Below are 17230 nucleotides of genomic sequence, written 5' to 3'. Positions count from 1 at the left end.
CAAAAGATAATGAGATTACTAATAGGGAGGAATGATATGTTTTCTAAAATGTTATGTGTCAGAACTAGAAAAGTGTTCATAAGTGTTTATCTCTTTTTTCATCTTTTACAAGTTTAAGGAAAAGTGAAGTTATTAACAGAGACAACTCTGGTCCAAAGAGTTCTGTCTTTGCCGCACCATATCAACCTCTAGCTAACTCCATCACTAACAAATTAGCTTGCTAACTAAGAATTGCTAATCAGGGTATTTATATTGCTTTAACAATCTCACCTACAGTACCTAACACTCGATACGTGGAATCAAAAAGTTGCAAGACTTCACAGGGAGCACCGACCTTCTTAAGTTATTGTGAAAGATCAACAAAAACTTCAACGAGCAAAACCCCCCAAAATACCAAAACCATTCGGCAACTGTGCATGATGATCGTCTCCTGCACCCAGCCTACTTGCCAGATTTGGCTCGTGCCGACTTCACCCTCTTCTATTACATGAAGATCCAGTTGCTGTTTTGACACCCTGGCGAAGATCCAGCATGAATCGCAAAAGGTGCTTGACACGCTTCGAAAAAAAGACTTCAAAGACATGTTCCAGGACAAAATACCTTACAGAGATCTCCATTTTCAGATTTTTTAAATGGCTGTCTGAATGCACAAATGATTTAGATTTAGGATAATAGATTAAACATTCTGTATACCTGAAATGTAGTCATGTGACTTTGATGCGGATGGGCAGATTTATAGTGTTTTTTTATTTTGCGTAGGAACACAAATGTCAACAGGGAGCGGTGTGGGGATCGGAGTTGGGTATAACCCGTTACTGTGTAATGTGTTACTGTGAGACGTGTCAGTGTGTATGTAATTACTTGTCCTGATAATGCAGTAATTTAACATTTTAAATGCATGTAATTTGATTCCCGTTACCGATGTCAAAAGATTAACCAAAATGCATTTAAAAAACACGTTTTGCACGGCGGCATTAGGTAATGAACTTTTTATGAAATTAGGTAATGTGCTTTATTCAATCATCTAAGAGCTTTGTACTTTTACATCTAATGTTGTACCGGGTTCACTATTTGTGCACAGGTGGCATCACAGACACACAGACACGAGGCGAGGTCTTACGGGAAAAGGGGGATATTTATTTAGAAAATATGGTGAAACAAGAAGGGTAAAGGATGGACGAAGGGAAAAAAAGCTGAGCATTTTAAACGTGGAGAAAGCCAGAGATCCATTAACATTAATTATCGCCAGCCAGCCTGACCTGGTGGCCTCGCCCCTTCACGCACCTGCAGATAGGGGGGTGGGACGCGGAAACAGGTTGCGTAACGGTTAGCAACTTCATGTCCTGGGTTCGAATCCCGCCTTGGGGTCTGTGTGCATGTTCTCCCTGTGCTTGGTGGGTTTCCTCCGGGTACTCCGGTTTCCTCCCATAGTTTATGACATGCAGATTAGGCTAATTGGCGTCCCCAAATTGCCCATGGTATGTTAAAGAGAGTGCCCTAAATCTCCTGGGATAGCTCCAGCCCTCCACCACCGGATAAAGTGGTATAGACGATGAGTGAGTGAGTGAGTGAGTGAATAATTATTCATAGCACGTTCATGATAACTCCCTATATATAGAGGATTCGTCACGTTCATATATTCCTCTAGCTGATACACAGCCTTCCTAAACAAGTCCAGCGATATACTGATGCTTCCTTACAGTGTTATAGCTGCTCTAGACTTCCTCCGTATGAGAAACTCACATTGAAATATCACTTTGGAGTTTCATAGTTTTGAAAGTAAATCTTACATCATAAGAAAAAGATACAGAAAGAAAAGTTCCCAGAAGATGACGAGACAAGAAAACAGTCTGTAGCATTAAAATGAATGCCACCCCATCTGTTGTGTCCTAAAGCTTACACGGTTCCTCCAGCATTATTTGATCAAAGATTCATGCTTATGAATTTGTTATAAAGGCCTCATGTGTGCACTTTCCAAACCACTACATGATCGAGGCTTTAACACATGAAAACTCATGCTGTTTTTTAAATAGTTTCTATGATTAAAAGAAAGCATGGTTCCTAAATCTTAGCGTTGTGCAAGTTCACACTTCACAAGAGATCACATACAGTGAAATGAACTAGTTCATGTTCATAATTCATAAATATGAATACTGATTTGTTTGCTGAAACATACTAATTGCCTGAGTGCCTCAGTGCTTACACACCTGGAATGTCAGGTTGTACTCGAAGATGAAAGAAGTAAACTTCCTCAGATCTCGTGACCTTCTCTGTTAGACTTTGTTTTTCTGCTGAAAGGAACTGTGAAATTACCTGACCAGCTTCCCTTTGATTGAGCTCCCTAATACACTGCCTGGCCAAAAAAAAAAAAAAAAAAAAATCCCACACTCTAAGATTTCATTCAGTCACCTTGAGCTTTGATTACCGAACACAATTTGGTGGCCAGTCCATGTGTGAAAATGATTCCTCATACCAGTCTTTCACAATTTGAGTCCTGGCATATGCCTGTTCCATTAGGGAAGTAAAACTAAAATGATGTGATAACCTGATCATTTATTACAATCAGGTCGTCAGCTGACTTCATTTTATTGCCACAGAACGTTGCTGAGTCTAGACCTGACAACTGAAGCAACCCCAGATCATAACACTGCCTCCAGAGGCTTGTACGGTGGACACTATGCATAATGGGATGTATCGCTTCATGCGCTTTCCATCTCACCCCGATGCACCCATCACTCTGGAATAGGGTCAGTCTGAACCCAACAGACTACACATTCAAATAGATTTTTTTAACTTCACCAGTGTGACAAAGTTGATGGCTCAGTACTATCCTTCCAGGTTTCGATGATGCGTTGAAGGATTCTTAACCCAGCTCCAGGGATTTAAAATCTACCCAGTTGTTTGCTTTGTTTGGTGCAGCTTCTGAAATGGCAACTCTTTTTTGGTCAGGTGGTGTACTTTGTATATTATCTTATCATTATTATGTTTTCTTCTATAATACTTTGTTTTCTGATTCTACCACTTTGGGTACATGCAGAAAAAGTCACATGAAAAACATGTATTAATATGATATCATATTGGAAAGGAACTCTGCGGGAGGCTACAGCATCATCCAGGATTCAATCCTGCGATCTCTAGATGATGGGGTGAGCACTTTCCCACTGCAGCAGCCGGGGGCCACGTTCTCTTTTTTTGGAAAAAACAAAGTTTTTAAAAAGTTCGTAACTCGAACGTTCATATGTAGGGGACATTCTATTCTATTCTATTCTATTCTATTTTAGTAACACCTCTTTTGATATTATATATTATTACAACCCATGTGGTTGTTTATACTGAAGTATTTTTTTTTCCTGTTCTGACGAATCAGCCACGTCGCCGATCGAGACTGGACTGGACTGATTGAGAGAGACAGAGAGATTAAACATAAAACCCCGCCCACTGAGAACGGTGAGAGGTTCACTTAGCACAAGATCAATCAGAATGTGCATGCTCCCTTTCTTTCTTTCTCTCTCTCTTTCTTTTTCTCTCTCTCTCTACAGGATACATAGTACTAACCCTAACCCTAATCCTCGGTTGAACGAAGCCTGTGACACTTATGTTCATCAGCCTGCATGTTAAAAACGCTCTTGTTCACATTCTTTAGTTGAAAACTGACAGTTCGCCAAAACATTTGTGTGTTGAATAAGTGCCGCTCTTTTAGCACGTTCATGCACAACACCGGTCATAATCCGCGATCTTTAGAACAGCTGGGCACCGGGTCCACTTCATATCGAGTGAAAATAAATATTCCAGTCATTCAGAACATGCACATGGACATGAATATCCACAACCTTTTAATACCGAACGACTCTAACTACTCGAAAAAGCTGTCAAACCATTTAAAGGCAGAGAAAGAAATCCCCTGATTAGCCGCGGAAATCGGGTTGCATGACCAGAAATTGTGTACAATATTCAGTTTGACATTTCTATTCAGGGTCCCGTGCTGATCAATAATCGGTTATAAGTGCATGACAATTCACCTGGCATAGTGCTGAGAGAGAGAACGAGAGAGAGAGAGAGAAAGAGAGAGAGAGAATTCAGGGAGAGAGAGAGAGAGAGATAAAGAAAGATGGAAAGGAAAATAAGGATAGCGAGACAGAGAGAGAGAGATCAGGTAAGAGGTGACGAGGACTAAAAAGAACTCTGAGAAAGACTGAAAGACAGAGCTTAAGACAGAGAGTTGAGAGAGAGAAAGAGACTTGAGAGAAAGACTGAAAGAGCGACAGATTAATAAAATGCTAAGTAAGTGACATTGTTTATAATGTTTATGTATGTTTATAAATACTGATTGATGTCATTTATAATGTAATCAGTCTTCAATAACTGCTTTGGCAACAATGTATTTTTTTTTTCAAACATTCATGCAAATAAAGCCCTTCTGAACTGAACTGACAGAGAGACGGGGAAGCAAGAGAGTGATGGAGAGAATGAGAGAGAGAGATGGAGAGGAAGTTAGGAATAGAGAGACAGAGACTAAAAAAATGAGTCAGTGAGAAAGACTGAAAGAAAAAGAGTCTAATAGAGTGAGAGTGAGAGAATGGGAAATAAGCAGAGAGACGAAAGAGAGTGGGTGAAAAAGAGAGAGAGAGTGAGCGAAAAAGAGAGAGAGAGAGTCAGACAGATTGACAGAAAACCAGATGGGACAGACAGAGTGACTAAAAAAATGAAGAGTCTCAGAGAGGGAGAGAGATAAACAGAGGAATAAGATTAAAAGTGATAGATTAAAAGGAAGATAAGGATGGAGAGACAGAGAGAGAGAGAGAGAGAGAGAGAGAGAGAGAGAGAGAGAGTTTGACGCTCATATATCACAGTGGCACACGGGAGACCCAAAGCATTTTATTATGCATAGAGTACAGCTGGAAGCATGAGTGTGTTTATACCACTGCTTTCATAACTCAGAATGTGTGTGTGTGTGTGTGTGTGTAAGAGAGAGAGAGAGAGAAAGAGAGAGAGAGAGAGATTGAGTCAAGAGCAGGGAGACAGATGGATAGAGGAAAAGGGAAGATAAAGACATGAACAAAGAATGAGAGAGAGAGATTAGAAGAGAGACCAAGGTACGGAGAAAAGGAGTGTGGAAGAGACAGAGGAAAAGGGTGAAAGAATGAAAGAGAAGTGACAGAGAAGCAGAAAGTGACATACTGTAGTAAGAGAGAGATGAAAAATTGTTTCAGTGAGACAGGAATAGAGAAAAAGAGGTTGAGAAAAAGGGAGAAAGACATAAAAAGAACAGGTGAAGCAGAAAGAGAGTGTGTGAGAGACAGAGGTATAAAAAGAACAAAGGAGAGACAAAGGATCAGGGGAAAGAGAGAGGCAAGTGGACAAATAGGGAGTCAGATAAAGAAAGGGAGAAAGAGGTATATGGATTGACAAAGAGTGGTTGTGTCTGAGTATGAGACAGATCATGAAAGATAGAGAAAGAGAAAAAGAGAAAGAGATATGAGCGGTTGGCAGTAAAGAAAGAGAATGTTAGAAAAAGTTGAATAAAAGCATTTAGAACAAGAGGACAGGAGAAACAGGTAAAGACAAACTTCATCAGGCAGGAATAATCAATTCAAAAGAAAGAAAGAAAGAAATTCTTACCCGTGGTCTCGACGATGCCCTCTAAGATGACAACTATCTCAAACTGCTCATTCATGAGCGATCTCTGTGAGAGGTCGAAGAAGGGGCTCTTGGGATTGATCTCGTGGCAGATGGTCAGAGGAGAGACGAGGAAGAGCTGATCAGCTCCTGTCCCAAACCCCACGTCCAGCTCACACTGGTCTAACGGTAAGAACTCGCCCTCAGGGGTCTGACGAGACTGGGACAAATGGAGAAGCAGATCATCATTAATCTCATACATTACAAACACACACAGACACACACAGGAACACGCAATCATCATCATCATTATTATCAATATCATGAGCATCATCATCGTCGTCATCATCATCATCATCATCATCACCACCACTACTATTCCCATAATAATCATCTCCATAATCTTATAAACCATTCCCATCATCATCACTTCCATTTCCATCATCACAATGATAACCATCATCACCATCATCATCATCATCATCATCATCTCTGCTATTCCCATCATCATCATAATCACCATTATTATCATCACCACTACTATCCCCATAATAATCATCTCCATAACCATAATACCCCTTCGTATCTTTATCATCATCATCATTATCATCATCATCATCATCATCACCACTACTATTCCCATAATAATCATCTCCATAATCTTATAAACCATTCCCATCTTCATCATCATCATCATCATCACTTCCATTTCCATCATCACAATGATAACCATCATCACCATCATCACCATTATCATCATCATCATCTCTGCTATTCCCATCATCATCATAATCACCATTATCATCATCACCACTACTATCCCCATAATAATCATCTCCATAACCATAATACCCCTTCGTATCTTCACCACCACCATCATCATCATCATCATCACCACTACTATTCCCATAATAATTATCTCCATAATCTTATAAACCATTCCCATTTTCATCATCATCATCATCATCATCATCACTTCCATTTCCATCATCACAATGATAACCATCATCATCATCATCATCATCATCATTATCTCTGCTATTCCCATCATCATAATCACCATTATCATCATCACCACTACTATCCCCATAATTATCATCTCCATAACCATAATACCCCTTCGCATCTTCTTCATCATCATCATCATCATCATCACTACTATTCCCATCATCATCATCATCATCATCATCATCATCATCAATTCCATTCCCATTATCACAATGATCATCATTACATCTTTACTGCTATTCCCAACATCATCATCATAATCATCGTCTTCATCACTACCATTCCCATCATCATGCTCATCATCATCATCACAAAACACCATCAAACTAAATTTGGACCAATATTTTAAGGAAGGTGAAAGTTTCTTAGAGAGAATCATTACTGGTTATGAGACATGGATTGATCACTATGGACCTGAGAGTAAACCGCAGAGGACGGAACAGGAACATCCTCAATTGCTGACCGAGGAAAAGTTCAAATGTCAAACATCAGTTCGAAAACTACTCACGGTTTTCTGGGACTCTCAAGGGCCAGTATTGGAACAGTATTAGGAAAAAAGTTCAACAATCAATAGTGCTCGTTACAGTGAGACGCTTATTGAAGAGCTGAAGCCTTAAATTTGGAATAAACACAGAGGACATCCAAGGGCGTTGTGATCTCACGGGATGATGCACGTCTGCACACACTGTCGACACTCTGCAAAAAACTTTGTTGTTTCAAGTAGTAGTCCTGATCTCGCTCCAGAAGACTTTCACCTGTTTGGTTCACTTGGCTCAGCCTAAAACATTTTTAATGAGGGAATATAAAGCTTATTGACAGATGGACGATGAGTATTGAAAAGCAATATAATGAAAAGATTGTCAAAAAATGATGTTTTTGTCTTTTTCAAAAAGTTCATTCAAATACATTCTACATCTAGAGTGCAGATCATTCGTCACCCACCCTGGTATTATCATTATCCTCATCATCAGAGTAAAAATGAACATGTAAAATAACCAGCTGTGGAATCATAATAATTTCTTATCACGTACACGGAATCTGTATAACAGTGTAGCAGAGAGCAGGCCCATGTGAATAAATTTATTCTGCTGTCTTGGCATCATGTTTGCACACAGATGATAAAAGCATTTGCAGACAGACAGGAGAGAAAGAAAATAAATAATGTCAAGTTTTCCACTATCGCTCTTTGCTCTGTCCTCGGGCTTTAAACCCGAGCTACTTCTCTACACGACACTGTCATCATTCAGGGGTCAGGATATGACACAATATGCCATAAACACACTTAAGCATGCTAATCTTTTTCCCTGCTCATCTCCCATCAGTGTGTTAGGATTTACATTATTCCTCTCTCTCTCTCTCTCTCTCTCTCATAACGACACCCCTCTCCCTCTAACCTAAACTCTATTTACTGAATAATTCATAACACTATCTGAATAATGCATTTTAGGATTAACACCTGAGTAATCAACAGGAAATTTACAGTAAGATAGTAATCAAAAAAATAAAAACATATCTCAGTGGAACTAATTAAGTGCAGTGTACATTTAAATCAGATAATACAAACTGTCTTAAACATTATCTGCTTAAACATTAATATTCAAATGGCTCTTATATTTATACTTTCTTTATAATAATGTGACTTTTGTTAGAGCTTGAAGAGCCAATCATCAGTAAAGCATGCATCATGCAAGAGAACCAATGCAAAGTAAGGGAGTGGTCGAAGATTCAGCATTAATTGATTCACAAAGTCAGCTCATGTCTCAGGAATCAAAGGAAGGATGGAATGGTACTTGCAATTTTATATTTTTGTGGTTAAAATGTTTTTTGGGTGGGGTGGTACGGTGGCCGTGAAGTGCGAAACAAATTAACAAAACTGAAAACAAAATAACAAAACCCAAAACAAAATAACAAATTCAAAACCAAATTAACAAAACGGAAAACAAATAACTAATATCTGACTGGCTGGAAGTCCAATACAAATTAACAAAACGGAAAACAAATTAAAAACCAAATAACAAAACCCAAAAATTTTTTTGGAGGGGGGGAGTTTTGTTGTTTTGTTTTTGGTTTTGTTATTTTGTTTTCGGATTTGTTAATTTAGTTTTGAATTTGTTAATTTGTTTTCCGTTTTGTTAATTTGTATTGCACTTCTCGGCCAGTCCGATACAAACCGGAAAAGGTAGATATAGTTAGCTAATAAAATGCTTACCGCTGATTGGACGAGACATCTGTCACTCAAGATATACAGGAAGTAGGAACTTGTTTCTTTATCTTTGTTTCTTGTGTGTTCTGCTTCACTTTAAACTATGATGGCCGTGAAGTGCAAAAAAATTAACAAAACTGACTTCAGGGCCACCGTAAGTACGCCACATTTGAAACCACAATAGTGTTTGCACATTCATACACACACGAATCTACCGCTACTACAGTACTTCCTGTATATCTTGAGTGACAGATGTCTCGTCCAATTAGCGGTAAGCATTTCATTTGCTGACTATACCTACCTTTTCCGGTTTGTATCGGACTGGCCGAGAAGTGCAATACAAATTAACAAAACGGAAAACAAATTAACAAAACGGAAAACAAATTAACAAATCCGAAAACAAAATAACAAAACCAAAAACAAAACAACAAAACCCCCCCCTCAAAAAAAAAAAAAAAAAAAAAGTTTTGGGTTTTGTTATTTGGTTTTTAATTTGTTTTCCGTTTTGTTAATTTGTATTGGACTTCTCAGCCAGTCAGATATTAGTTATTTTGTTTTCAGTTTTGTTAATTTGTTTTGCACTTCAGGGCCACCGTAGGAGTGGAGTGAGGGGCTGCAATTGGCTTTACACCTTCATTCACGAGGAATTTCACCAAGTCCCGGTTTAAACACCCTATATATATATATATATATATATATATATATATATATATATATATATATTTTTTTTTTTTTTTTTTTTTTTTTTCTCATTCTATAGTATATCCAAGAACTTTGTAATAGTAAAAACTATAAATATTCTTTAAAGTTTTAGTATTTATATAGTGACATACTAATATATTATTAATAATAATACAGTATATAATTATAATAAAATACTGTGATGGACCCTGCCTTGTGTCCTAAGCCTCCTGGGATAGGCTCCAGGCCCCCCGCGACCCTGAATACAGAATAAAGCGGTATAGATAATTCATGAGTGAGAGTGAGTGATAATAATAAAATAGTTATAAATAAATTTTATTTGCTGCTCAATTTTTTTTGTAGTAACAAATGTATCAGCATATATATCAGTTATTTTAGACTGCTTTGCCTGGTTTTAAATTTGTTCTGTGTCTTTTTGTCTTTTGCTGTAAGTTTTACTCCGTTCCTCTGGCACCTGATCTTACCTCTCGGGCAGTGCCTCTGGTGTGTATTGTGCCCTGGGCAAACTTCCTTTCAGTGAGCCGCAAAAACTTGCCTTAACTTTGCTAACATTATGACAAAAAACACTGGATATAAAATAATATCCATCCAGTGTTATGTAAGCTAGTTTAGCAAGGCAGGTTAAACATAGGTGTTATACTCGCCTATGTTACCAAGTACATTATAAACATTATAAAGCGATAACAGTTACATACCGTTTTCCATTTTTCCTTTTGTAATGGCTTTGACCTTTTGTTCTTTTTACTTCGAAGAATACCAGAATGTTACACACTCAAGACTCAAAATGTTAAACCATTTCACTTAGTGGGGGGGGGGGGGGGTTATTTCTGTCCACTGACAGTTTGCATATTTTTTATGCAAAGCACCATGTCCTAGTAGTCTGAACTGTAATATTTTTTTCTCTTACAGTAGATTATACTGAACTGATTCTAAAAAATATGGAACAAAGCACGTCCTGTCTAAATTCAAAGCGGATCAGGTCGGATATCACGACACCTCTGGGATGGAGTCACCAGTGGTGCACATTTATGATTTGTAGTATCTGGATTGCATTCAACGAACAAACAACTTCAAGATGTTTACAAGGCCCTTTTCAGCCTTTTCTCAACTCCAAAATAAAAACTATATTTCTACCAATATATTTAAAAACTTTATGGTATACTCGTGCCCACTTTCAGTTCCATCCATTCATCCAGGGAGAACAATGATATCACAGGTATAAATTGAGCACGCTTACTTTTTAGTCTGTAGCGTACAAACAGCCAGCTTCAGATTCACTAATTCGAACGTCAATCAGATTTAGATTATTAATTTCATCTACATTTTGATTTTTATCTTAATGCAATAATCCATGTTTAATCACACATGAATATTTATATAAATGTGCTTCTTTAGAGACACTTATTTAGATATTTGTCCAAACTATGTCTCCAATGCACCGATTGTTAATAGCCCTTACACACACACACACACAAACACACACACACACACACACACAGTCCTTGTTTAACACATTGTCCTGTTAGTGGCTCTTTGAGAGAGAGAGAGAGAGACAGAGAGAGAGACAGAGAGAGAGACAGAGAGAGAGAGAGAGATTGGTCAGAGACTATGGTCTTAGAGAAGCGATTGCTGCTGCGCATCATCTTGCATTTCTGAACAATTTGGAGTTTAACGTTCTGCAATAAGAAATATTATTTACAATTGGAAAGTATTCAAAATTCAAGTTGCATTAAATCTTTCCAGGATGGGACGTCCCAGCACTTTCACCCCAAGGTCAGACTGTGCAATGCTCAGAGAATGACAAAAAAACAAAAAAACATTTCAGACCCTACAGATTCTAAGGTCCTCACTGAGCATGTTAAACATTAAAGTTCATGACAGCTCAATTAGAAGAAGAATGAACAAGTAAGTTTTTTTGGAAGGGTTGCAAGGAAAAAACCTTTTCACAGAAGCACAACTAATGTTCAAAAAACTAAATCCGAACAAACTAAAGACTTTTGGAATGATGTCCTATCAACAGCTGAGACCAAAGTGGAGTTGTTTGGTCTTAATGCCCAAACCCAAACAGCATTTCAGCAGAAACACCCCATACCCACTGTGAAGCACGGTGGTGGAGGGCTGATGATTTGGGCTTGCTCTGCAGCCACAGGACCTAAACACCATCGATCGAACCAGAGTATTCTGGAGGCAAATGTGAGGCCATCTGTCCGACAGCTAGGATTTGGTCAGAAATGGGTTATGCAATAGGGCAATGATCTGAAGCACACCAGAAAATCTATACCAGAATGGCTAAATTTTTTAATGACCTAGTCAAAGTCCAGATCTTAAACCAATTGAAATGCTGTAGTGGAACCTCAAGAGAGCTGTACATAAGTGAATACCCCAAAACCTCAATAAACTACATGAGCTACCTACACGAACTATGCCACAAACAACATACAAGTCTCAAATCCATGCAAATCGCTATTTGATTTTAAAGGTTTTAGATTATGAAACTGTCTCTTGTGTCATGTGGTGGCTCAGAGGTAGGTTTCTTGCCTGCCATGTGGTTAAATTCCCACCAAATTCCCAAACCTCAGCCACTGGATGGTAGTGCCAGTCCCTAGCATGGATGAAATGGGAGGGTTGCACCAGGTAGAGCAGCCGGCATAAAATCCGTACCGTGTTGTTGTCCTGATAGGATTGTTTGACCAACAAAGCTCTTGTTTTATTTACTCACTCATCATTTATACCGCTTTATCCTGTATTCAGGGTCGTGGAGCCTATCCCACGAGGCTTAGGGCACGTGGCGGGGTACACCCTGGACAGGGTGCCAATCTATCACAGGGCACACACACATACACTCACACTCTATGGGCAATTTGGGAACGCCAATTAGCCTAACCTGTATGTCTTTGGACTGTTGGAGGAAACCCACCAAGCACAGGGAGAACATGCAAACTCCATGCACACAGAGACAGGAATCGAACCCGGACCCTGGAGGTGCACAGCGACAGTGCTAACCACTACACCACCGATTCTTATTAATTTTATTTGGTTTTGTCTTTTAATTTATCTTTGGTTTAAATTGTAAGGTGACTTTGGGTGACCAGAAAGGCGCCTATATAAATAAAATAAATTATTATTATTATTATTATTATTATTATTATTATTATTATTAATAACTGAAGCAATGTTGTAAAGAAGAATTGACCAAAATTCCTCCACAGTGATGTGAGAGACATTATTCGAAGTTATTGCTGCACAGTAAAACTTACACTGTTAAATGAGAAGGCTGATGATGCTGTTACCTAAAGTTTTTATAAATTGCATATAATGTTTCTCATAATCTTCAACAATTATTGTAATTGAAAAAGGTTTTCTGTGCAACAAAACTCAACACTTTTTTAAATTTATTTTTAAATGAATAGGTTTTCTGCTACTAGAGTACTGTACTTTGTATTTGACTCACTACAAAAGTATGACTTTGCTCTTCTTTATATGCAACCAGAATGTTATTGATAATAAACAGCTTACTTAAAATACCACAAACACAACTGCAGCCTGATTCATCCATTGGAGCAAAACTGTGGGAGGTGGAATTATAGCTTTTTGCAAAAAAACAAACAAACAAAATTTAGACTTTTTGACAAAATTTGTACATTCGTGCTTTAACATCTTTATGACTTAAAGAAAACACGCAAAAATATTCTCTATTAGCAGCGATACATCTTGCTTCAACAACAACAACAACAACAACAACAACAAAAAACAACAACTTGGAATTATCATAACTCTTCATATATTCGATGGACGGATGGGACAGAGTTTATTATATGAAGGAAACTATGGGTAAAACAAACAAAATAGTCAGTGGACTCCCACAGGTGGCGTTCTGACCAAACCATGACCATGCATTAATAACAAAGACAGGAAGTAGAGTGTAAACAAAAACAGGAAGTGACAATAACAACATGCCAAACAAAAAAGTAACCAATTTGAATACATCTTATACAACAGCAAGGAGTCAAAGCGAACATTTTTTTTTAAAAGAACATCAAATTGAGTTTCAAACACATTTAGCGATTTGGAAGCTGTGATATATTTGTATTAAAATGTTCACACTCTGTTTACAGAGGTTCATCAAAAGTCATCGGTTTTAGAAGTGTGAGAAGAAATGGCCTGATTTTAGGTTCGAACAGGAGGAAGTGAGGCTGTCTGCACAACTACAAACACACACACACACACACACACTATGAAAGGAATACATAATATCACAGATATACTCTTCCACCACCCCACCCACACACCCACACCCACACACATAGTGAGAGGAATGGAGCATATAACAAAAATATCACACACACACACACGCACACACACATAGAGTAAAACATAAAATCACAGAAATTCTTCACTAACTGCCCACCAACCCACTGACCCATATACCCGCCCACACACACACACACATACGCAACCACAAACAATCCGCTAGGCTACAGTCCACATGTACCCTGCATGTGTGTGTGTGTGTGTGTGTGTGTGTGTTTTCTCTCTGGTTCTTCACTACATCGGTTGTCTCTGTGCAGTCTCTCTCCTCTATATTTAGCCATGCTATCTGCCGTACATCCTCCAACAGAAATCACTCCCAAAATGATGCTACCACTTTTTAGAGGCGCATTTTTCTGTAAAGTGTATAAAATAAGTGTGTTGTGTGTATGTGTGTGTGATTGATTACACTATCGTCCATGAAGACAAAAACACATACTGCTCTTTCATGGCCTTCATTTGGACTGAAACACAAGCCGAAGCCACTGCTCAAGTTTGGGCTTTGTAATCTTTGTAGTCTCCACTCAGGAAAATTTGCCACACACACACAGACACACACACACACACAACTTGTGTGTATGTACTGTAGAGCACATTCTCTCATGCTCTACATATTGCATTGCAGCTTCATTATCTGAAGTGTGTTATTACATTATCTTACGTAATCATACTGTAGTTTTCTAGGCAATTTCATAACACATGAACCACACTTTCACATCAGGCTGGATTTCGCACTGCACAAATCACAGGCTGTGTTACATCTGATTTCATATCAGATAAATCTAACTGACAATTTCTACTGTAAACGTTCCACTCAATCCTGTGTGAATGGGGCTGAAACGATCCTCATCCCGACATTCACATCGTCTGTATTTACTGTCAGTACTGTCAGGTCTGTTAGATTTAGTCCTATAATGTAGGTTTTCCCTTCTGCCCTGGTTGCGGCTATTCAGCCTGCGCCTGCGTTAGTCTGAGCTCACTATGGCATCATTTTCATAGAGCTACAAAGCTCCTCTTCCATATTCATGTTTTTGTCAGCAACAGGCTAGACAGCTAACTGTGAAAAGGGATATGCTTAAGTGTAAAGCAAAGATGTCTGTATGTAATCTGATCTAAAGCAAATAATTGTGCATGTACAGAATAACTCACTTAAAGGTAAAACCCTCCTGCTTTATTAATTTCTGATGCCGTGAGCAGCCATGTTGACCTGATGTCATAATTTCTATATAAAGGCCACACCTCCTGAGCTGAAACTGACAGCTTCACTAAGACTGACAGATTTAAAGGCCACACCATTTTTCCTGAGACTGACACATACAGAGGCCTCAACACCTTCCTTGAGATTGTAAAATGTAAAGGCCACACCTCCTTCACTCAGACTGACATATGAAAAGGAAACCACACCTCTTTTATTGAAACGGACAAACACAGAGGCCACACCTCCTTCACTCAGACTGACATATGAAAAGGCCACACCTTCTTTACAAAGAATAAGACTGACAGATATAAAGACCACGCCTCCTTTACTGAGACTGACATATACAAAGGCCACACCTTCTTTACAAAGACTGACAGATATAAAAGCAACGCCTTGTTTATTGAGACTGACAGACATAAAGGCCACGCCTCCTTTACTGAGACTGACAGATATAAAGGCCACGCCTCCTTTACTGAGACTGACAGACATAAAGGCCACGCCTCCTTTACTGAGACTGACAGATATAAAGGCCACGCCTCCTTTACTGAGACTGACAGATATACAGGCCACGCCTCCTTTACTGAGACTGACAGACATAAAGGCCACGCCTCCTTTACTGAGACTGACAGATATAAAGGCCACGCCTCCTTTACTGAGACTGACAGATATAAAGGCCACGCCTCCTTTACTGAGACTGACAGATATACAGGCCACGCCTCCTTTACTGAGACTGACAGATATACAAGCCACGCTTCATTTACTAATGCTGACAGATATAAAGCCGACGCCTCCTTCACTGAGACTGACAGATATAAAGACCACACCTCCTTTACTGAGACTGACATATACAAAGGCCACGCCTCCTTTACTGAGACTGACAGATATAAAGACCATGCCTCATTTACTGAGCCTGACAAATATAAAGACCACGCCTCCTTTACTGACTGACATATACAAAGACCACGCCTCCTTTACTGAGACTGACAGATATAAAGACCACACCTCCTTTACTGAGACTGACAGATATAAAGCCGACGCCTCCTTTACTGAGACTGACAGATATAAAGACCACACCTCCTTTACTGAGACTGACATATACAAAGGCCACGCCTCCTTTACTGAGACTGACAGATATAAAGACCACGCCTCCTTTACTGACTGACATATACAAAGGCCACGCCTCCTTTACTGAGACTGACAGATATAAAGCCGATGCCTCCTTTTTTGAGACTGACAGAAATAAAGGCCACGCCTCCTTTACTGAGACTGACAGATATAAAGGCCACGCCTCTTTAACGAGTCTGACAGACAAAGACCTTCTTCTTCTTCCACATGGAGACTAACGGATAAAGGCTCCTTGACTCCACTCTACTCCACTTCACCTGTACCAATTCATATTTCCTTTGGTTATGTTGCTTTCATTGGAACAAGAGACCCATTAATAAGTTCCCAGGCCATAGCAGGAACTTGATCATGTTTCAGCAGTTTAATGAAGTTGACTGGGAGATTATCAGGACCCCTTTGTTCTTTAGCAACTGACTCTGTGAGACTAAATGCTGCTTTCTTCTGCTGGGTTTAATCAGACACAGACACGTTTCTAACCCGCTGTTTCACTCCTGCCGTCACATCTTAAGATTAGTAAAGCGGATGACTGTATGCTGGACCCAGACTCTTACACATCTCTTACACAGAGAGCAGCAGGACACACTCGGCAGGACACGCTCTGCAGGACACGCTCCGCAGGACACGCTCTGCAGGACACATTATGGTCCACACGCTGCTCAGATACAGACTGATCTCTGATCTAGCCAGCTTAACCACTGTCCTGAAGAATGAAAGCCAGCATGTCACTGCCTCGTGACTTAGGGGATTAGCGGCAGAACCCTCACCTAGCTAAATAACTTCTGCATATATTTATGGGTTCATGGGCGAGAATGGTATGCACAGTCACACTTCCTCAGTCACGTGCTGTCTGAGAAGCTAATCGCATGTTGTATGCATCTACAGTTTAAACCAGCTGATTGATTAAGAACACGACTTAAGCATTTCTGCATTCAAATAATAGCATAATGGGATTTTGCATTTAGTATTAAGGATAAAAGAATATGAACGCTAACCTAGCTTCGGTGGTTATTTTAATGATGCCATATCTTTTAATTTACAATTACATGGTGAATTTGGCCAAATTAATTCAT

At 39.1% G+C, this 17230-nt stretch overlaps 1 protein-coding gene across 1 annotated transcript in view; it reads right to left on the bottom strand.

Moving 5' to 3' along the window:
* kcnj19a (potassium inwardly rectifying channel subfamily J member 19a) overlaps window positions 1-17230 on the bottom strand; it is a 44253-nt gene that overhangs the window by 5258 nt on the left and 21765 nt on the right. Inside the window, exon 2 of the mRNA XM_053515213.1 lies at window positions 5620-5836. Within this exon, the coding sequence (XP_053371188.1) occupies window positions 5620-5836 (217 nt within the window). The remainder of the gene's footprint in view (window positions 1-5619; window positions 5837-17230) is intronic.

Source organism: Clarias gariepinus, chromosome 16 (genome assembly GCF_024256425.1).
Source record: "Clarias gariepinus isolate MV-2021 ecotype Netherlands chromosome 16, CGAR_prim_01v2, whole genome shotgun sequence".
Classification (NCBI taxonomy): domain Eukaryota; kingdom Metazoa; phylum Chordata; class Actinopteri; order Siluriformes; family Clariidae; genus Clarias; species Clarias gariepinus.
The sequence above is the reverse complement of the archived record's forward strand: the minus strand, read 5'-3'. Positions and strand labels throughout refer to the sequence as shown.